Genomic DNA, 21346 nt, shown 5'->3' with positions numbered 1-21346 from the left:
GCTCGGTGCCGCCGCCCAGGCTGCTCGCGCCCGGAGTCCCACAAAACCCCCGGGGCCGTTGCCGGTGCAGTGTAGGAGCAGGCCGACAGGTGTCGCTGTGCGCGCCCGGTGCCCGGGGCGGAGCCCACGCGCCGTCCCGCGCCCGCCGCAGCCGCCGCCCTGCGCCCGCCACCGGAGCGGTGAGAGCCGCCGGCACCGGCACCGGCACCGGCATGGGGACGGGAGGGGACGGAGGGGGCAGCTCTTGCACGGCCGGGGCCGGGATAGGGACCAGGATCCGGTTCGGAGGGCTGGCGGCCGGGCCGGGCACCAGTGCAGCGGGGCTGGAGGCGGCCCGTTGGCTGAGAACAGAGGAACCGGACCCGGGGGGTGTGGGTAGGGGGCACCCACGGCTGGGGACAGAGTCAGCAGGCGGAGCGGGGCCCTCACGGCCACGTCCCGAGGACCGGGACGAGAGGGACCGACCTGGGGCTGCCCGAGGGGGGATCGGGTTGGGCATGGGGGCAAGCGGTGCCTCCGGAGGGGTACCCAGGCCGAGACCTGGCTGCCCGGGGCAGTGGAGGAGCTCCGGTCCCTGGGGGGAGTCTCCTAAGCCCTGGGGATGCGGTGCGGAGGGGCACGAGTTGGGAACAAGGGCTGGGGGCAGATGGTGGTGGTGACAGCGGTGGCACGGGGGTCCGGGGACACGGGAGTGCGGGGCGCTGGGTGCCCCTACCCTGGTCCTGCCCCGAGCGGCGGGGATGTGAACGAGCCCGGTCTGGGGGCAGTGCGGCCAGGGCCAACCTGCTTCCTGCAGCCGCCCAGCTGGGGGCATGGGAAGTGACAGAGTTTGGATAGCTTGGGGGTCTCAGCTTGTCAGAGAGGAGGAGCCTGGGGGGTGCCGGTGCTCAGAGGGGGGCGTCTGGGGACCTCGGGAGTCCTGGGTTCTCAGGGGGAGTTTGGTGACCTAGGGATGGGTCCCGGGTTTCAATGAGGGCGACTTTGGGCACCTGAGATCCCGGTTCGCGATCCTGCCACGGTGCCAAGCCCAGCCGGGGCCGGGCCGCAGCTGGTGGGATCCTGTCGGGAGGTGCTGCCCCCCCCCAGCCCCTGGAGCTGCGGCCGCGGGCTCCGGCTGGGCCCCCCGATAAGCTGGGGGTGCCGGAGCCGCTTCCTGCCGGCTCGGCCGCGAACTTCCCTTGCGGCTGCCAGCCCAGCGCCGTGCCCGGGCCGCGCCGTCCCCCGGGGCTGCCCGGGGGACCACCGAAGCTCCCGGCCCCGCACCCGCAGAGCAGAGCGGCCGCGGGGGGGTCCCGGGAAAGGGGGGACAGAGGCCCAGGGACACCCCCCCCCGCGTCCTCACTGCCCCCTCCCCGCAGCCCCTCCGCCATGGACGACATCTTCACGCAGTGCCGGGAGGGCAACGCCGTGGCCGTGCGGCTGTGGCTGGACAACACCGAGAACGACCTCAACCAGGGGTGAGCGGCGGCCAGGCGGGGGAGTGCGGGGCCGGGGGTGCTGGACGGGGCCCAGGGCGGCTTCCGCCGCGTCCGTACCCGGGCAGCGGCTGGGGCTCAGCTCCTCCCGGCCGGAGGAAGTTACGGCACCGCCCAGGCACGACGTGTCCGGCGGCCACCGCCTCGGCGGCGGCTCCGTGTGCCCCCACGGCTGAGAGTCCTTCCCAAGGCTCAGTGTCCCCTCCCTGGCTCAGTGCTCCCCACCCCGGCTCCCCGTGCCCCCCTCAACGGCTCAGTGTCGCCTCCTTGGCTCTGTCCCCGTGGCCACCACTGGCCACCCCCGTGCCCAAGAACCCCCTCAGGGCACAGCAGCGGTGCCCTGGGCATGAGACTGTGCCTTGGCTCTGGCTCTTGGGCCCTCCTGGGGGTCCCAGTCACCCCCAGCTGTCCCAGACCAAAGGGGTGCCAGGGGTCTGCAGTGCCGGGGGCAGTGTGGGGGAGTCTGTGGCACCAGGGATTGGCAGTGCCAGGGGTCTGTCATGCATGGAGCTGGAGGGGGGCAGGGACACGGTGCCCCCTGCCAGGCCCCAGGCTCCTTTTAAGGCCCCATCAGGCCCAGGCGTCCTCCTCCTCCTCCTCCTCCCCCGTACTTGGCCGGAGGCCGGGGGCCGGGGGCGGGACCTGGCTGCTGGTCGGGGCTGGGGAGGGAACAGGGATGAGGCCCCCCTGGGGGCAGGGACGTGGATGAGTGTCACGCCCCCCGGCTCAGTGTCCCCTCCCCGGCTCAGTACCCCCCATGGTTCACCATCTCCCTGCCCAGCTCTGGTGGGTGGCTGATGGCAGCCCCCGGGGGGTGTGATGCTGCCCATGGTGCCCCCGGGGGGTGTGACAGTGCCCATGGTGCACCCGGGGCTGTGTGACAGTGCTCCTGGTGCCCCTGGGATGCTATAGTGTCCCCTGGGGGGGGGGGTGTGACGGTGCCCACGGTGCCCCCGCAGGGATGACCACGGCTTCAGCCCCCTGCACTGGGCATGCCGGGAGGGCCGTGCCAGCGTGGTGGACATGCTGATCATGCGTGGTGCCCGCATCAACGTCATGAACCGCGGTGATGACACCCCCCTGCACCTGGCAGCCAGCCACGGGCACCGTGACATCGTGCAGAAGGTACCCAGCCCCTGCCCCGGGGCACGCCGGGCACAGCCCGGGTGCGGGTGGCAGGGCCCTGCCTGGGGTTGGTACCCCCGTGCCAGGCTGATGCCCCTATGCCTGGATGAGGTGTGGGCAGCAGGGCTATGCCAGGCTGATGCCCTTGTGCCTGGGTGAGGTGCGGGTGGCAGGGCTGTGCCAGCCTGATGCCCCTGTGCCTGGGTGAGGTGCGGGTGGCAGGGCTGTGCCAGGCTGATGCCCGTGGCCGTGCCAGCTGCTGCAGTTCAAGGCAGACATCAACGCGGTGAACGAGCACGGGAACGCTCCGCTGCACTATGCCTGCTTCTGGGGGCACCAGCAGGTGGCAGAGGTGAGCAGCAGCCCCGGGCACCGCGGGAAGGCACCGCCGGGCACCAGGAGGGCAACGCTCAGGGCCTGGCTCTCTGTGCCTGCAGGACCTGGTGGGCAGCGGTGCCCTGGTCAGCGTTGCCAACAAGTATGGAGAGACTGCGCTGGACAAGGCCAAGGCACCGCTGCGGGAGGCCCTGCGAGGTGAGTGGTGCCAGCTGCCCCTGCCCACCCTGTGCCCTGCTGTCATCCCTCTGCCCCACAGCCACCCTGTGGCCCCTGCCCACCCTGTGCCCTGCTGTCATCCCTCTGCCCCACAGCCACCCTGTGGCCCCTGCCCACCCTGTGCCCTGCTGTCATCCCTCTGCCCCACAGCCACCCTGTGGCCCCTGCCCACCTTGTGCCCTGCTGTCATCCCTCTGCCCCACAGCCACCCTGTGCCCTGCTGTCATCCCTCTGCCCCACAGCCACCCTGTGCTTCCTGCCCACCCTGTGCCCTGCTGTCATCCCTCTGCCCCACAGCCACCCTGTGCTTCCTGCCCACCCTGTGCCCTGCTGTCATCCCTCTGCCCCACAGCCACCCTGTGCTTCCTGCCCACCCTGTGCCCTGCTGTCATCCCTGTGCCCCCTAACCAGTCTGTGCCCCCTGCCCACCCTGTGCCCTGCTGTCATCCCTGTGCCCCCTAACCAGTCTGTGCCCCCTGCCCACCCTGTGCCCTGCTGTCATCCCTCTGCCACACAACCACCCTGTGGCCCCTGCCCACCCTGTGCCCTGCTGCCACCCCTGTCCTCTGCTGCCCACCCTGTGACCCACTGCCAGCCTGTGCCCTGTGCCCTTGCAGAGCGTGCCGAGAAGCTGGGGCAGAGCCTGACCAAGATCCCCTACAAGGACACCTTTTGGAAGGGCACCACCCGCACCCGGCCCAGTAAGGAACAGCTGGCACCAGGGGGGCATGGCAGGGGGCAACTCAGCTCCCCGGGGGGTCCTGGGCAGGGGGTGGCACTGCCAGTGGCTGTCTGGAGCTGGAAATGTCCTCAAAGAAGGTGGCACTTCAGGGGGCAGGTGTCCCATGGGCATTGTCCTCCCACGGAGGGCATAAGGGGGTTGGTCCAGTGGGCACCAGCTCCATGTCCAGAGGTTGGTCCCTGGCACAACTCCCTCTGCTGCCAGGGAATGGCACCCTCAACAAGCTGGCTGGCATCGACTTCAAGCAGCTGAGCCTCAGCCAGAAGCTCAACGAGAATCAGTCAGGAGAGGTAAGGTTGGGCTGGTGCCAGGAGCGCAGGGTGGCTGCACCCACACTGATGGGCACCCTGTGGTGGGCACCCTGTGGTGGGTCCCACATCCCTGTGTGGGTTCCCTGTGCCATGCAGAGCAGGGTGCTGGGTCCATGCCCACTCTCTGTCCTCACCACTCCACCTCCTGAGGCCCTGTTGGTGCCCTGGGTGCCCGTGGGGCACCCAGAAGGTGCCCTGGGGGTGCCCTGGTGACCTCCTGCCCCGCAGCTGTGGAAGGGGCGCTGGCAGGGCACCGACATCGTCATCAAGATGCTGAAGGTGCGGGACTGGACCACACGCAAGAGCAGAGACTTCAACGAGGAGTACCCCAAGCTGCGGTGAGAGCGCTGGGCACAGGGGGCACAGGGCCAGGGAGAGCCCTGAGCTGGGTCTGGAGGGGGTCAGGAGGTGCTGGGAGGATGGGGAGGAGGCCTGAGGGCAATGAGATTTGGGGAGCATGAGAAAGAGGCTCTGAGTGCATGGGAAGGGCACAGGACAAGGAGGAGGCTCTGAGAGGGTGAGGAGGAGGTCTCAGAATGAGACCCTGAGAAGATGCAGAGGCCCTGAGAGGATGAGGAGGAGGAGGAGAAGGAGGCCCTGGGAAGCTGCAGAGCAGCAGCGCTGAGGGCAGGGGTGAAGTGGGGCTGTGGGCACCCTCTGTGCTCAGGGCTGTGGGCACTAGCCTGTGCTCAGAGCCGTGGGCACCAGGGCCATGGGCACCCTCTCGTGCTCAGGGCTGTGGGCACTACCCCGTGCTGCCTCCTCCTCTGCCAGGATCTTCTCCCACCCCAATGTGCTGCCTGTGCTGGGGGCCTGCCAGGCGCCCCCTGCCCCCCACCCCATCGTGGTCAGCCACTGGATGCCCTTCGGCTCCCTCTACAACGTCCTGCATGAGGGCACCAGTGAGTCTGGGGGCACTGCTCTGGGGGGCACCACCCTGGGCAGCTGCTCCAGGGGCTGCTCAAAGCTCATCTGAAGAGAGAAGGGGGAACAAGAGCATGGGGCCTGACCCCCCTCAGTGGTGCCAAGGGGCACCAGGAGGTGCCAGCAGGAATAACTTGTTTGGGGTTGAGGCTGCTGGAGGCCTGGAGCAGGCTGCCCAGAGAGGCTGGGGAGAGCTTACAACCCCCCCGGGTATGGTGCCCTTGGCCACACTGCTGGGGGTGCCCTGCTGGGGCAGGGGGGTGTTGGGTTGGCCTGAGTGGGCCCCAGGGATCCCTTCCCAGGTGTTCCTAGGGTGGGCTGGGGCTGAGGAGGGGTCTCCAGGCACCACAGCTCCTGTGTCACTCCCCCGTGACCTCCTCCCCCTGTGTGCCATCCCCCTGTGCTCCCTACTCCTGCGTGCCACCCCCCGTGCCCCCTGCCCTTGTACGACACTCCCCTTCGCCCCCCTGCCCACGTGCCATGCCCTGTGCCCCCTGCTGCTGTGTGCCCCCTGCTCCTGTGTGCCCCCCGCCCGCAGACTTCGTGGTGGACCAGACGCAGGCGGTGAGGTTCGCGCTGGAGCTGGCTCGGGGCATGGCCTTCCTGCACACCCTGGAGCCGCTCATCCCGCGGCACCACCTCAACAGCCGCAGCGTCATGGTGGGCACCGCCGACCCCGCCCCTGACCCCGCCCCCGCCGCGGCCCCGCGGGGCTGGGGGCGCCCCTGACCGCCCCCAATGTGCGCAGATCGATGAGGACCTGACGGCGAGGATCAGCATGGCCGACGCCAAGTTCTCCTTCCAGTGCCCGGGCAGGATGTATGCCCCGGCCTGGGTGGCACCGGAGGGTGAGTAGTGCCCGCTGCCAGCCCCCACCCGCTGCCCCCCACACCCCCCCCCGCCGCCCCCAGCCCCCCCTGACGGCAGGGTCACCGCAGCCCTGCAGAAGAAGCCGGAGGAGATCAACCGTCGGTCGGCAGACATGTGGAGCTTCGCCGTGCTGCTGTGGGAGCTGGTGACCCGCGAGGTGCCCTTTGCCGACCTCTCCAACATGGAGATTGGCATGAAGGTGAGGCTGGGCACGGCCAGGGGCACGGGAGGGACCCCTGGGCTCATGGAGCTCAAGCACAGCCCCAGCACCACAGCCTCAGGGCTTGGAGAGCCCTCCAGGGCTGAAGACTCCACCACTGCCCTGGGAAGACTGGCACAGGCCTGGGCACCCTGCCACAGGCCTGGGCACCCCTCAGGGGGCACCAACTATTCCTCAGGGCCAAACTCAACCTCCCCTGCCACAACCTGAGGCCATCTCCTCTTGGCCCAGCCCTCAGGAGCAGCCCTTGAGCCCCAGCTGGCTGCAAGCTGCTCTCAGGGAGCTGCAGAGAGCCACAAGGTCTCCCCTCAGCCTCCTCTGCTGCAGCTTCAACCCCCCCAGGGCCCTCAGCTGCTCCTCACAACTTCTCCACAGCCTTCTCCTCCTTCCCCAGACCCCTCCCCAGCTTCCTTGCCCTGCTCTGGCCCTGCCCCAGCCCTCAAGGTCCTGCTGGCAGGGAGTTGCCCAACCCTGCCCCCAGGCTTGCAGCTGTGGGTGCCCCAGTGCCCAGCCCACGGGCACAATCCCTGCCCTGCTCCTGCTGCCCACACCATTGCTGCTCCAGGCCAGGCTGCTGCTGCCCTCCTTGCCCACCTGGGCACCCCCTGGCTCCTCTCCAGCTGCTGGCACCAACCCCCCAGGCTGGGCAGTTCCCAGCATGCAGGTCTCTGAGCTCTCAATGGTGGTGCCCCCAGGTCTGGGCCTGGCTCTCAGCCTGGCTGAGCTCTGGCCCAGAGCAGCAGGAGGGAGCACAGGCCCCAGGCAGCGCCAACTGCAGGTCCCCACTCATGCCCCATGCCCTCTGCAGGTGGCCCTGGAGGGGCTGCGCCCTACCATCCCCCCTGGCATCTCCCCACACATCTGCAAGCTGATGAAGATCTGCATGAACGAGGACCCTGCCAAGCGCCCCAAGTTCGACATGATTGTGCCCATCCTGGAGAAGATGCAGGACAAGTAGGGCACTGCCAGCCTGGCCCTGCTGTCCCCCACCCTGCCCCCCTCAAGTGCCTTCTCCCCGCTCCTGGGGCCAGAGCAGCAGCTGCTGCCCCTCGGCCCCGGGGCACACGGTACGGACACACCGCGGGCACGCTGCCACCACGGGCACCCTGCAGGACCATGGGCACACTGCCCCCAGGGCCACACTGTGGGACCATGGGCACACTGGCACACCGTGGGGACATGGTGGCACCATGGTCACCGTGGGACCACACACTTCCAGACCATGGGCATGCAGTAGTACCATGGGCAGGCTGCAGGACCACAGGTATGCTGGAGGAGCAGGGCTTGGGCAGCTCCTGTGCCCTCCTGGCAGCCATGGACAGAGGCCCATGGGACTGCGAGGCCATCCTGGCCCTCCTGCCACCCCATGCCCTGCTGCCACCACCTGGTCCTACCATGGCCAGTGCCCAGGGCCCCACTCCTGCAGTAGGCAGTGCCCAGGGTCCCAGCTCCACAGCTGGCAATGCCCAGGGCCCCACTCCTGCTGCAGGCAGTTCCCAGGGCCCTGGTGCCCTGGTGCCCTGTTGCCCAGCACTCCCCAGCTTCACGCTTCACTTGGCCCCCAGGGCCAGCACCAAAATAAACATTTCTGAACCCAAAGCTGCTGCTGAGATGGGGCAGGGGCAGCTTGGGGAGTGCCTGGCTGGGGGGCACCAAACCCCTCCAGGGCTGGGCAGCAAGACAGCAGGTGGGACATAGGCCACCCCCTCTCCCCCGAGGGCCTCCCGCTGGGGGAGGCCCAGCACACACCCCGGGGGGCAGCTCCTGGCGGTCTCGGCTGTGGGGCACAGGAAAGCAGTGACCACACCACTGCCCCCAGGTGTTTATTGGCACAGGACCCCCTGAAGCCCCCTCCTCAGGAGAAGTAGTGAGGTTTCTTCACATTGATGCCGTACTCGGCCAGCGCCGGCGTCAGGTCCTCCATGGTCAGGGTGTACTTCTTGTCCTGGGGACACAAGGAGTGGCATCAGCAGGGGCATCCTGAGCTGCTGCAGCCCCCCAGCACCTCCTGGGGTCAGAATGTGCCCCCTGAGTCCTGCCCAGCTCCCTGCAGCAGCACTTTGGGTCTCAGAAGCTCCCAGGTGCTGGGCCATAGGCAGGACTGGGCACCAGAGATGCCACCAGCCTCAGGCTCTGCTGCCAACTAGCAGGGCAAAGTACCCTCTGTGCCTGCTCCCCACTGAGGCTTCTGCCCAGGCACCAGCGTTGCTGTGCCCCCAGAAGGCACACAGGACCCAGTGGCCCTTGGGTGGTTCTCCAGCTCTGGAGATGCTGCAGATGCCACCTGGGCACGTTCCTGGGTGACCTCTGGTGACCCTGCCCAGAGAGGAGCAGCCCCAGAGGGCATCAGTGCCCAAAGAGCTCAAGGGGCTGTGGGGGCAAGGGGCTAAGGGGCTGGCATCTGCTGAGTGGTACCCAGGGCAGGGCCAGGCCAAGGGGCAGCAAGGGGCAGCAAGTGTCAGCCGGGAGCTACCAGCAGGAGCTGCCTAGAGAAGCTGTGGAGTTTCCTGGGGAGAGTTTTCAATGCCCTCTGGCCATGGTGCCCTTGGGCAAGCTGCTGGGGGTGCCCTGCTGGGGGAGGGGGGTTTAGGTTGGCCTGGGTGAGTTCCAGGGGTCCCTCCCCACCAGGCTCTGACAATTCCATGACAGCTTCAGCTGCTGAACCCTGCTCCCACCACCCACACCCTGCCTGGGCAGCCCCTGCCTACCAGCACCACCCAGCAAGTCCAGCACCCTCAGGGAGGACACTGAGCTGGACACAGCCCCAGGAGAGCACTGCCCAGCCCTGGGAACCCCAGGAGGGCACTGCCTGGCCCTGAGAGGGCACTGCCGGGCCCCTGGCACCCCCAGCACCTTGCTCTTGTTGCGGGAGCTGCCCGAGGCGGTGCCCTTCATCTTGCAGTGCTGCAGGGCATCGTTGGCGATGTCGGAGATGAACTTCTGTGCTGCCAGCGAGATCAGGCGGATGCTAGGGAGCAGAGGGCACTTGCTGGGCACAGCTCCCAGCGGCTGCTGCCCCCAGCCCTGCCCCCCACGGGGTGCCCACCCCCAGACTCACATTCGGGGGTCCGAGGCCTCAAAGCCTGCACGGTTCAGGTAGTATCCTGTGACAGCATCCGGGATCTGCAGGGACAGAGGCTGGCAATTGGCACAGGGGCACCCTACAGACCACCCAGCATGACCCCTGCCCTTACAGCAGGGCCACAGGCCAGCAAGAGTGGAGAAAGCAAAGATAGGGCCACCAGAGCGGGGGGACAGGGCCACCAGAGCGGGGGGACAGGGCCACCAGAGCGGGGGGACAGGGCCACCAGAGCGGGGGGACAGGGCCACCAGAGCGGGGGGACAGGGCCACCAGAGCGGGGGGACAGGGCAGGCTGCCGGTGCCGATACCGTGGGGGTGTAATCTTCCAGCTGCAGCAGGAAATCCACCAGCGGCGTGGAGGACACCACCGGCTTCACGTCGCCGTTGGCCGCGCTGGGCGGCACGTAGACGCCGTTGGACATCGATCCTTCGGTGGGAGCCGCCGCCACCGCCGCCGAGACCGGCACTGTGGGCACCGGGGCTCAGAGGGCGGCACAGCACCGGCCCGGGGCCCGCTCCGGGCTGGGCACCCCGACGGAGCCCTCGGGCACAGGGCTCAGCCTCCGAGCCCCACGGGCGCCGGTGTCGTCCTCCATCCCCCACCTACCACCGCTCTCCGCCTCCCGGGAGCAGGTCCCGTGCACCAGCCCCCCATCCCAGACCCCGGGAGCCGGTTCCGTCCTCCAGCCCCCCATCCCAGACACCGGGAGCCGGTCCCGTTCTCCAGCCCCCCATCCCAGACCCCGGGAGCCGGTCCCGTCCTCCAGCCCCCCATCCCAGACCCCGGGAGCCGGTCCCGTCCTCCAGCCCCCCATCCCAGACCCCGGGAGCCGGTCCCGTCCTCCAGCCCCCCATCCCAGACCCCGGGAGCCGGTCCCGTCCTCCAGCCCCCCATCCCAGACCCCGGGAGCCGGTCCCGTCCTCCAGCCCCCCATCCCGCACCCCGAGAGCCGGTCCCAGTCTCCGGTCCCCCCACCCCACAAGTCCGCCCCATTCTCCGGTACTCGCAACCCGCCCATCACAGACACCCCCATGCACGGTTCCCGTCCCGCCGGACTACCGCGGCTCTCTGCCGGTCCTCCCGCCCCGTCCCTTTCCCCGACGCTCACCGGGCCCCCTCCCGCCGGCCGCTCCACCCTCGGCTCCCCGCGCCACGGCGCCCACCGCGCCCGGGGCGGCCCCGGTACCGGCACTGCCGAGAGCGGCGGGGCTGGGCTTGCTGTCGGCGGCCGCGGCGGAGGCGGGCGGCGCGGGGGCGGCCGAAGAGGCCGCGGGAGCCGGATCGGCCTCGGCGCTGCCGCTCATGGCCAGCCGCCGCCTGCTCCGCGCCTGCGCACGGCGCGCCGCGCCATTAGCTGTGCCACCCCGCCCGCTTCACCCCATTGGCTGCGCTGCTCACCTCGCTCCGCCCTCTAGCCGTGCGGCGCCGTTGGCTCCACCACTCGGCCCGTTTCACCCCATTGGCTGCACTGCCCACCTCGCCCCGCCCTTCCCCCCGCGGCCCAGAGCGCCCGCTGGTGGCGCGAGTGATCCACAGGAGGAGTACCGGCGCCAGCGGTTTTATTGGCCCCGGAGCCCCGCGCCGCCCCGCCGACCCCACGTCCCCGTGTCTTCCTGTCTCGCGTTCCGGTATCTGTCCGGTATCCCCACATCCCGATGTCTGTCCCGTGTCCCGGTGTCCTGTGTCACGGCGGAAGCAGCGCCCGTAGCAGCTCGGGGAAGTTGGGGGTGCCCCAGCCGGTGACCGGGTCCCAGCCGGGGCTGGCGCAGAAGCCCTGGCCCTGCACGGCGCCGTCCAGGCAGGACAGGTGGCAGCCTTGCGTCACCTGCAAGAGCGGGCATCAGCGGGGGAACCGGGGGGATCCCCGCAACGGGACCCCCTCAACGGGGACCCCTGGCCGCACGTGCCCGGGGACACCCCCCCGGCCCAAAGCAGAACAGGGACCCCCGGAATTCCCCCTGGAACTCCCCGCAGTGGGACCCACCAAGAACACCCTCTAGGGCCACCCTCGAGAGCCGCAGCAGGACCGGGATCCCCGGGACCACCCCCATAACAGGCCAGGGATTCCGGGAACACCCTTTAAGACCCCCACGGGACATGGACTCCGGGAACGTCTCCTAGGAGATCCCACACACAGAACGGCCCCCAGAGGAAGCCCCGGGACACCACCACCGCCTATAGCGCAAGAGGGACCCCAGGGCAGCAGCGGTTCCACCTCAAGACCGCACCCCCAGCACAGTACCAGTGCCCCCAGATCCCCCCAGGAGTGCACGGGGAACCCTCCCCATGCATCACCACCTCCTCAAGGGCACCAGGTTCTCCCCGCTCCAACACCCACGGGTGCCAACCCGGGTGCCCCAGCTCCCCCCTCCCCGCTCCCGCAGCTCCCCATCCCGCTCACGTCGCGGAGGGCGGCGCCGTGGCCGCTCTCCTGCAGCCGGTAGAGCGCGGGGTTGAGGAAGCCCAGCGGGGGCAGCCCCCGCTGCAGCCGCCGGTCGTTGATCAGCGCCACCATGCCCCCCACCACCGGCGTGGACGCCTGCGGGCACAGAGGGCACTCAGCCAGGGCGCAGGTGGCCGTTTGGCCAGCGGAGGGTGCCCGCGTTGCCCACTCACCGAGGTGCCCGACACCCAGGGCAGGGGGATGCGATTGGTCACCACCCAGTAGTTGTCGGAGAGCGCTGCCAGGTCGGGGTAGGCTCTGCCGCTGCCGTTGAAGTAGGAGCTGGGAGGCAGCTTGGGCGCCTGGCGCAGGAACCGACCGACTGCCGCCGCCTGCGGGGGTTGGCATCAGCAGGGCACCTTGGCACCACAGTTCCTGTGCCCCTTGCGCCCACCAAGCTCAGGGTGAGCAGCAGCACCTTGGCACCATGCCCCCTGTGCCCACCAAGCTCAGGAAGAGCAGAACACTGGCATCTCACCTTACATGCCCTCTGCCCCAGGGCTGCCCATGCCACCCCCAGCCCCCAAGCCCTGGTTGCAGCCCCTCAGCCCCAGCTGGAGCTCAGCTCTGGCCAGACCCCAAACCCAGCTTCACCCCCCAGTCCCCCAAACTGCAGCCCTCAGCCCCATGCAGAGTGCCCTGGCCCCAGGCAGAGCCGCCCAGGGTGCCCACCTGGTAGCTGGGCATGGGGAAGACATTGCTGAAGCCCCCTCCGCTGATGTAGTCGCTCACCTCGGTGGTCACCAGGAAGGGGTTCTTGAAGGAGGTGCCCCCCACTGTGGTGACGTAGGGGCTGGGGGCACAGGGGGGCACACAATGGTGGGGGAGTCCTGGGCAGCAGCCCCCTCCCCAGCAGCTGCACAGTGCCCCCAGTGCCAGCGTCCCCATGCACTGGCAGGGGGCACTGATGGGCACCCAGAGGGGTTCAGAAGCAGCTGGAGGCAGCAGCCAGGCAAGGCCCAGGGGTCACAGTGCCCCCGGGAGCTGTGGTGCCCCTGAGCAGTGCCCTGTGCCCAGGGGTCACCCCCACCCTACCTGGAGGCTGGGAAGCTGGGCCGGAAAGTGTGGTTGCCACCAGAGACCCTCCTGCAGCCAGCGCCATCGTCACCTGTGCCAGGGCATGGGGTGGTTACCGTGCCCAGGCTGCCCTGTGCCCAGCTGCCACTCTGGCTGGTCCTGTCCCCAGCTGCCACCCTGACTGCCCCGTCCCAAGCTGCCACGCAACTGCCCAGTGCCCAGCTGCCACCCTGGCTGGTCCTGCCCCAGCTGCCACCCAACTGCCCAGTGCCCAGCTGCCACCCTGACTGCCCCGTCCTGAGCTGCCACCGGACTGCCCTGTCCCCAGCTGCCACCCAACTGCCCCGTGGCCAGCTGCCCCCTAGTGGCGGTGCCCGGTGCGCACCTGATGCGAAGAGCACGGAGAGGCCGCGGGCAGCTGCCTTCATCAGCTCTGCGTTGACCCTGCGCAGGTAGGGCAGGGAGAGGCTGTCCTCGTCGTCCCCATAGCTGACGGAGTGCACCCAGGGCACCCAGCTCATGTTGCTCAGCAGCACCAGCCAGGCCAGGAAGGGCTCCTGGCTCTCGTGCCTCCCTGCAGAGCACCAAGGGGCTAAGAGGCCTGGGGGCACTTCGACGGTGCGGGAGACCCCCCAGCCCCTGCCCACGGCAGAGCCCTGGCACGGCAGGTTGGCATCGTGGGACCTGCAGGGGCATCGACTCCAGCCCTCACCCCAGCACCACCATGGCACCAAACCAGGTCCCAGGGGCCATGCCTGCATGGTTCTGGAGCTCTTCAAGGGATGGGGACTCCACCACCAACCTGGGCAGCCTGTGCCAGGCCTGACCACTCTGGCAGGGAAGAAACTGCTCCTGTCCAACTCAAACCTGCCCTGGCACAATCTGAAGCCATCTCCTCCTGGCACAGCACTCAGGAGCAGCCCTTGAGCCCCAGCTGGCTGCAAGCTGCTCTCAGGGAGCTGCAGAGAGCCACAAGGTCTCCCCTCAGCCTCCTCTGCTGCAGCCTCAACCCCCCCAGCTTCCTCAGCTGCTCCTCACAACTTCTCCTTCCTTCTCCTTCTCCTCTCCATCTCTTCTCCTTCCTTCTCCTCTTCTCCTTCCCTTCTCCTTCCCTCTGCTGACCCAGCTCCTGCCCACAGCAGATCCCTGGCACACCTGGCTGGGGAGGGTCCCATAAGCTCTGCCCCAGGGAGGCCACAGCTGCAGTGCTGGTGCCAGGGCTGGGCTGCCCAGTTCAGAGACTGGGAGCTGCTGGGGAGAGCCCAGGGGAGGCTGGGGAGCAGATGAGGGGCCTGGAGCAGCTCTGTGAGGAGCAGCCCCAGAGGGGATCTGAGCAATGCTCAGCAAGAGCTCAAGGAGCTGCAGGGGGCAAGAGGCAGGGGCTGGCATCTGCTGAGGGGTGCCCAGGGCTAAGGGGCACCAAGGGGCACCAAGTGGCAGCCAGGAGGTGCCAGCAGGAGCAACTTGTTTGGTGTGAGGTTGCTGGAGGCCTGGAGCAGGCTGCCCAGAGAGGTTGTGGAGTCTCCCCTCCAGCCACAGTGGCCCTGGATGACTCAGCTGCCACACTACCCTCACCCAGCCCCACACCCTTGTGCCCAAGGACAGGAGGAGGTGGCAGCAGGGCAGGGCTGTCCCTGTTGGGCGTCATCTCCTGCTCAGCTGGTTCCCAATCTGGGGCAGGTGGCACTGGGTCTTGCAGCACCACCCCCATGCTGGGGCAGATGTTTGCATCCTGGGGTTCCAGAGGTGCCTCTCTCTGCTCCCTGCTGCTGCAGCTTGGAGCCAGAGGGAGCCTCAGTCCCAGAGCAGGAGAAACACCAAAGCAGCCTTGGGCTGGTGACAAGAGGAGATGGCCTCAGGTTGTGCCAGGAGAGGTTGAGCTTGGCCCTGAGGAACAATTTGTGCCCCCTGAGGTGTGCCCAGGCCTGTGGCAGGCTTCCCAGGGCAGTGGTGGAGTCCCCAGCCCTGGAGCAGTTCCCAAGTGCTGAAGCTGTGGTGCTGAGGGCCATGGGGTGGTGGTGCTGGGGGCAGGTCTGGGGCCATGCTTGGCCTCCATTGGACTTTCAAGGTCTCATCCAGGCCAAACAGCTTCTGGCCAGCTCTGCAGTGCCCATGTGAGGTGTGGCAGTGCCCACCACAGGGCACTCTGGGTGCTGGCAGCTCAGAGGCCCAAAGCAGGGGAGGGAGGCACGGGGCAGGGGAGGGGCACAGGAGAGGTGAGGGGGGCACAGGGGAGGTGAGGGGGGCACAGGGCCTTACCTGCATTGCTGAAGACCCAGGTGGAGATGTTGGCTCCTGTGCTCATGATGTACTCCACGTCCAGGCTGGCCTCCAGCCCGGCCTTGCCCCGGCCCTGGTGCCCGACCACACGGTCGACCTGCGTGCGGTGAGCGAAGCCGCGGCCGAAGAGCTGCATGAACTCTGCCAGGTCAGCCTGGTGGAAGTACTGCTCCAGGAACTGGGCATGGGGTGGCAGCAACAGAGGGGCACAGGGCACACAGGGGGGCACAGGAATAGAGAGAGACACATATTACTTGTTGGCTCCTGGAGAGCCATGGCCAGCTCTTGGCTAACCAAGGCCAGCTTGTGGCTAACCAATGCCAGCCCTTGGCTCCTGGCTAACCAGTGCCAGCTCTTGGCTCTTGACTAACTGATGCCAGCCCTCAATGCTGGCACACAAAGGTCCACTATGGGGCTGTGGCAGAGCCATCCTGCAGCCACTGCCAGCAGCCAGGGAGGAGCGCCCGGGGCAGGGCAGCATGGGCAGTACCTGGGCACAGGCCTGGCTGTTGTTGGGCAGCTGCCCCACGTCGGTGGCACTCAGGTTGTATCTCTGCCGCAGCACCGCTGGGGTCACGCCCAGGTGGAAGCTGCCCTGGCGCCGCTGCCCTGCGTCCTGCCCGGCCCAGGCTCGTGCCACCTCCTTCCGCTCCACCGGGAACCGGTGCAGGCCTCCCACTGCCGGGCACACAGCAGGGACATGGCACAGGTCGAGATCCAGAGCTCAGGGAGGAGGCATCGCTGCCCCCTGGACACTCCTTACCAGCTGCACCCAGGGCAGGACCAGGGGAGGGCCACAGCCGTGCTGGGAGGGCTGGAAGGGCTCTGCTGGGTCCCCAGGCTGGCAGAGCTAGGGGTGCCCAGGCTGGAGAAGGGCTCCAGGGACACCTCCTGGTGGCCTGGCAGGGCTGGAAGGGGCCCAGGAGCAAGCTGGAGCCAGGCTCTGGAGAAAGAGCTGTGGGGCCAGGCCAAGGGGGGATGGTTTGGAGCTCCAGGAGGAAGCCTCAGGGCAGAGGGATGGGAGAAGGCTGGGGAGAGCCTGGCCCAGGGTGCCCAGGGAGGTGGGAGATGCCCCCTGGCTGGCACCAACACAGAGCAGGTTGTTTGGGGCTCTGAGCTCTGCTTGGGGCTGTCCCTGCTGGCTGCAGGGCTGGAACTGGGCGTCCTTGGAAAGTCCTTTCCCACCCAAGCCATGCCAAAGCTGACCTGGGGCAGTGCCAGGGATGGGATACTGACACCACCTGCAGGAAGCTCCTCAGGGAGCTGAGGGGCAGCCAGGACCATGTCTGAAACCTCCCTCTGTCCCCTGGGGCCCAGCAGCCTGCCCCTGTGGGGCCATACCGAAGTCCAGGTGCGGTGCCAGCTCCTCAGGCACGGTGTAGGGGACTGGGGAGCGCACGGCACTGAGCTGCCCCTTCACATAGCGCTGGAAGCGGGCACCGGGCAGCAGCCGCTCAGCCGTGCTGCAGTGTGGGCACAGCCACCACGGGCAGGCATCAGAGCATGGCCCCTACCTGACACTGCCCCAACTCTGCCACTGTGCCCTGCCTGCCACCATCCCCTGCCTGCCACTGTCCCCAGCCCTGCCACTGTGCCCTGCCTGCTGCTGCCTTGTGTGCCACCATCCCCAACCCTGCCACCACCCTACGTGCTTCCAGGGCGGCTGGGGGTGATCTCGGCGTCCCCCCAGGCACAGAGACTCTCCCAGCCCAGCCTCCCCCAGTCCTCCCAGCCAGAGCCCTGGCACCACAGCCCCTCCAGCTCTGTGCCCAGTTCCCCATGGGGCCTCCCTGGCCCTGCAGAGAGACAGGGCAGGGGTAGGGCTGGCACAGGCTCCTCATGGGCTCCTGGCTCCCAGCACCCCGGGGCACTGGCTGGGACTCCCCCACAATGGGGATGGGCAAAGCAGCAGCCAGAAGACCACAGCCCTAGCAGAAACATGGCTCCCCTGGCACCTTGCCCCTCGTGCCCTCCCGCCCCTCAGCCTCAGGCTGTGCTGCAGCATCCCGGGGATGGGGAAGCTTCAGCAGCCAGGGTGGGCTCTGCCAGCCCAGCCGTGCCCAGGGCTCACCTGGCTGGCATGTGGCACTCCAGAAAGTCCAGGGTGGTGACACTGTGGCACTGCTCCACACCATGGCCCCGCAGCCACTTCAGCACCGTCAGCAGCGTGCCTGGGGAGGGCTGCACCAGGTCCCGCAGCTGCTCCAGCGTCAGGAACTTGCCTGCCAGGGCACCAGGCAAGGGGCACCAGGCTCAGGGCACTAGGCGAGGGGCAGCCTGGTGGTGCCACCCACCGGGGCAGAGGGGGCCGGGGGGGGGCAGGGCCATTACCATATTGCGGCGAGCGGGGGTCTGAGATGGCATCAACGAGCTGTGCCAGGCGCCCCAGGCCACGCTGGCGCAGGGCGAAGGTCAGCTGCAGGCTCTGCCCAGGGCTCACGGCACCCACATGGCTCCAGCCGGGGGGCACCCTGCAGGCAGCCTGTCAGTGGGGGCCAGTGCCACGTCCCACTGACCTCCATGGGTGCCAGGGCCCTGTCCCAACCCACTGACCTCAGCAGGTGCCATGCTTGTTACTGTCCCACTGACACCCATGGGTGCCAGTACCCAGTCCTGTCCTGCTGACTCTGGTGGGTGCCATGCCCTGTCCCATTCCACCAACTCCAGTGGGTGCCATGCCTGGTCCTATTCTGACAGCCCCAGCGGGTATCATGCCCACTCCTATCCCCCTGACCTCAGTGAGTGCCAGAGCCTCATCCCACCCCACCAGCCCCGGTGGGTGCCATGCCAGCTGGCATGCCCAGTCCCATCCCACCAACACCCGTGGGCGCCGTGCCCAGAGCCGGTACCCACCGGAAGGGTTGGTCCTCCTCCAGGCCCCTGGCACAGCTCCAGGCCACCGCACACAGCACCAGCAGGGCAGGGACCCCCCCGACACCTGAGGCGGGGGTCAGAGCACGGCGGGCACCGGCATGGCACCAGTGCCACGGTACCTGCCGAGCCCCATCGCCGGGGACCGGGTAGTGCCGCCCCAGCCCCCCTGCCCGCCGTGTGCCGCCCCGGTCCCCATCACCGCGGGCCAAGGAGCCCCTCCCGCTCCCTTCCTCCCGGTCCCCTCGGTACTCGCTCCCCGCGCTGCCGCCCGGTCCCTGTCACCCCGGATCTCCCCGGGCTCCCCTGTCACCCCCGGTCCCCGCTACGCCTGGCCATGGGAGTCCCGCCTGACCTCACCAGATCCCGCGGTTCCCCTGGCGCCCCCGGTTCCCGGTCCCCCCGTTACCCCTCGTACTCCCCCGCTGCCTCTCATCGCTGCCGGTCCCCCCGTTACCCGCAGGTGCCCCTCGGTACCGCCCGGTGCCCACCGACACCCCCGGTGCCTCCTCTACTCCCCGGCACCCCCACTGCCCCCCTGCCCCCCATTGCCCTCCGTTACCCCGGGTCCATGCCGCCGCCGCCTGCCGCCGCAGCGCCCCGGTCACGTGCTCGGGAGCACGAGCCCCAGTCACGTGAGGGGGGTGCGGTCACGTGACGGGCGGTGTCCCGGTCCTGCTAATCACCGGCGACCGCCGGGACCGGCAGCGCTCCGGGGGGCCAGAGCGTCCGGGCTGTGTCTGAGCGCGGGCGCTGTCCGCCACTCGCTCCCGGGGCCGCGCTGCCGCCGCATCTGGGCCAGGCTCCGGTCCCGGTCCCGGTCCCGGTCCCGGTCCCGGTCCCGGTCCAGGTCTCAGTGGCGCCGCTTGATGCAGGCCCGGGGAGGCTGTGCGCGGTCCCGATTCCGGTCCTGGTCCCTTCCTCCGGAGCGCTGAGCCCGGCCCGGCGTTGCAGCCGGTGCCGAGAGTCCGTGCGGGGACTGCGCCGGGACCGGCAGCGGATGGGGGTAGCTGTGGTGTAGGTTTGGCTTGGGAGAGATCCCAGGAGAGACCCTGGCAGTGCCTGGGCACCAACAACCCATGGTCTTCAGGGTCCCCTCCAGGGCTGGAGACTCCACCACTGCCCTGGGAAGCCTGGCACAGGCCTGGGCACCCCTCAAGGGGCACAAATCGTTCCTCAGGGCCAAGCTCAACCTCCCCTGGCACAACCTGAGGCCATCTCCTCCTGGCCCAGCACTCAGGAGCTGCCCTTGAGCCCCAGCTGGCTGCAAGCTGCTCTCAGGAAGCTGCAGAGAGCCACAAGGTCTCCCCTCAGCCTCCTCTGCTGCAGCCTCAACCCCCCCAGGGCCCTCAGCTGCTCCTCACAACTTCTCCAGACCCTCCTCACAGTACCTTAGAGGTTGGAAGGGACCTTCAGAGATCATCCTGTCCAACCCCCTGCCAGAGCAGCATCCCCAGGGTAGTCTGCACAGGATTGCATCCAGGTGGGAGTTGAAAGTCTCCAGGGAAGAAGACTCCACAACCTCTCTGGGCAGCCTGCTTTAGGGCTCTCTCACCCTCGCTGTAAGGAAGTTTCTCCTCATGTTGAGGTGAAACCTTCTCTGTTCCAGTTTGAACCTATTGTTCCTTGGTTTATAATTGTGCACCACCAAGAAGAGCTTGGCCCCCTCCCCTTGCCCCCACCTTTCAGATATTGGTAGGCATTGATCAGATCCCCTCTCAGGTCTCCTCTCCAGACTGAGCAGCCCCAGGGCTCTCAGTCTCTCTCCAAAGGGGAGTTGCTCAAGTCCCCAAATCATCCTCATGGCTCTCCCTTGGACTCTCTCCAGAAGGTCTCTGTCTCTTTTGGACTGAGGAGCACAGAACTGAACACAGTGTTGCTGATCCAGGCCAGGCTGCTGGTACCCTTCTTGCCCACCTGGGCACCCCCTGTCTCCTCTCCAGCCACTGGCTGCAGGTCCCCAGGTCCTTTCCCACCAGGCAGTTTCCAACTTTTCCCCAGCCTGGAGTCTCCAGGGGGCTGCTGGAGCCTGGCTCCAGGGGAAGCACCTGAAGGTCAGAGCCCCTGGTGGGGTCTGCTCCCCTGTGCCCACCCCAGGACTCAGGGCAAGGAGCTATAGGAGGGGCTGCAGCCAGGGGTGCCCAGGCTGTCCCCTCTGCAGAGGTTGGGCATCACCAGTTGTGGTGGGTTTAGGCTATGCCTTTAGAATTTAGCTGCAGATTTCAAACAGGAAAGTGGAAAACCAGAAATAAATCACTGCTGGGTGTAAAAAGGAAAGCAAAAGATTATTCTAAACAAATTCATTGGATGAATGTCTGGGATAAGAGGAGCTGTACCATAACAATTCTTTCCCACTGCCATTCCTTTCTCTCTTCCCTTCTGATCTGGGCTGTTCTGCTTTGCTTGGGAGAGATAACGTGCTTCTGGCTGGCCTTGGAGAAGTCTAACCCACTGCTTTTCTCTCTCTGCTCCTCTCTCTCTCTTGGGACAGGGGGGTTGAGGTTGGGGGGCAGTGGAACAGCTCTCCCTGGTCTTTTGTCTAGGGGGATTCATGTTGTTTGCTAGTTGTAAATCCCTGCACACCATTGTAAGTCCTGTAGATTCTGTACAGGTTGATTGCATTCCACTGCAGAGCGTTGTTTCTGCTTGTAAATACAGCTGCACCTGCTTCTAACTGAGTTAGTGTGGCTGAAGTTAAAGCTGGGGGGAAACTTCAACCCACCACACCAGTGGGTCCAGAAGAGCCAGGAGGTGTGGGGCTGGTGGCAGAGCAGAGGTGCACACCCAGGGTGTCCCAGGCCCTCCTGGGGAGGTCCCAGCAGCAGCTCAAGGCATCAACAAAGGTGTTGGGCATCAACAGAGGGGTGTTGAGACATCACCAAAGGTGTTGAGACGCCACCAAAGAGGTGTTGAGACACCACCAGAGGTATTGAGACACCACCAGAGGTGTTTGGCACCACCAAAGAGGTGTTTAGACACTGCCTCCAAGGGCTGATGCTCAGGTTGTGGCAGGGTGAAGGCGAAGGTGCAGGGCTGGGGCTGTGCCACTGTTCTCCCTCCTGCTCACAGGCAGTTCCAGCTGTGCTAGGGGCAGAGGTGCCCTGTGCTCAGGTGGGCAGTGACCACTGCAGACCCCTGGCCCTGCTCCCTTTGTGTGAAGAGAGGCAGCCATGAGACCTGGTGGGGCTGAGCCAGCATCTCCTGCTCACCAAACACCACCCAGCAGCTACAGGAGGCTGGACCTCACCTGTGCTCCTCAGGCTCAGCCAAGCACTGTTCTGGGCTCCAGTTGCTTCCCTGGGGCAAGTTCGTAGAGTCATGGAATGGTTGTGGTTGGAGGAGACCTTTAGGGCCATGGAATCCAAGCATGGCCCCAGCACTGCCCCAGCACCACCACCCCATGGCCCTCAGCACCACAGCTCCAGGGCTT

The 21346-nt window shown here is 67.5% G+C and overlaps 3 protein-coding genes across 3 annotated transcripts; 1 reads left to right on the top strand and 2 right to left on the bottom strand.

Annotated features, from left to right (window-relative positions):
• The first annotated feature begins 80 nt into the window (after positions 1–80).
• ILK (integrin linked kinase) lies at positions 81–7821 on the top strand. The gene is made up of 13 exons (XM_068170154.1): positions 81–179; positions 1359–1457; positions 2435–2600; positions 2857–2952; positions 3038–3134; positions 3773–3856; positions 4102–4187; positions 4437–4546; positions 4983–5110; positions 5671–5792; positions 5881–5980; positions 6071–6201; positions 7031–7821. The coding sequence occupies exons 2-13, from the start codon at positions 1369–1371 to the stop codon at positions 7178–7180; spliced, it is 1359 nt and encodes a 452-aa protein (XP_068026255.1). The 5' UTR covers positions 81–179; positions 1359–1368; the 3' UTR covers positions 7181–7821.
• Positions 7822–8032: 211 nt separating this feature from the next.
• TAF10 (TATA-box binding protein associated factor 10) lies at positions 8033–10639 on the bottom strand. The gene is made up of 5 exons (XM_068170157.1): positions 10414–10639; positions 9613–9770; positions 9281–9345; positions 9076–9190; positions 8033–8167 (listed from the first exon to the last, which is right to left on the bottom strand). The coding sequence occupies exons 1-5, from the start codon at positions 10607–10609 to the stop codon at positions 8078–8080; spliced, it is 624 nt and encodes a 207-aa protein (XP_068026258.1). The 5' UTR covers positions 10610–10639; the 3' UTR covers positions 8033–8077.
• Positions 10640–10847: 208 nt separating this feature from the next.
• On the bottom strand, positions 10848–18352 carry TPP1 (tripeptidyl peptidase 1). The gene is made up of 13 exons (XM_068170163.1): positions 18326–18352; positions 17899–18194; positions 17377–17516; positions 17117–17267; positions 16387–16508; positions 15536–15723; positions 15025–15223; positions 13151–13339; positions 12784–12856; positions 12421–12541; positions 11922–12080; positions 11707–11844; positions 10848–11130 (listed from the first exon to the last, which is right to left on the bottom strand). The coding sequence occupies exons 1-13, from the start codon at positions 18350–18352 to the stop codon at positions 10990–10992; spliced, it is 1944 nt and encodes a 647-aa protein (XP_068026264.1). The 3' UTR covers positions 10848–10989.
• Positions 18353–21346: the final 2994 nt, after the last annotated feature.

This window comes from Melanerpes formicivorus, unplaced genomic scaffold (genome assembly GCF_026170545.1).
Source record: "Melanerpes formicivorus ecotype bairdi unplaced genomic scaffold, bMelFor1.0.p_v2 SCAF_290, whole genome shotgun sequence".
Lineage (NCBI taxonomy): Eukaryota > Metazoa > Chordata > Aves > Piciformes > Picidae > Melanerpes > Melanerpes formicivorus.
The sequence above is the reverse complement of the archived record's forward strand: the minus strand, read 5'-3'. Positions and strand labels throughout refer to the sequence as shown.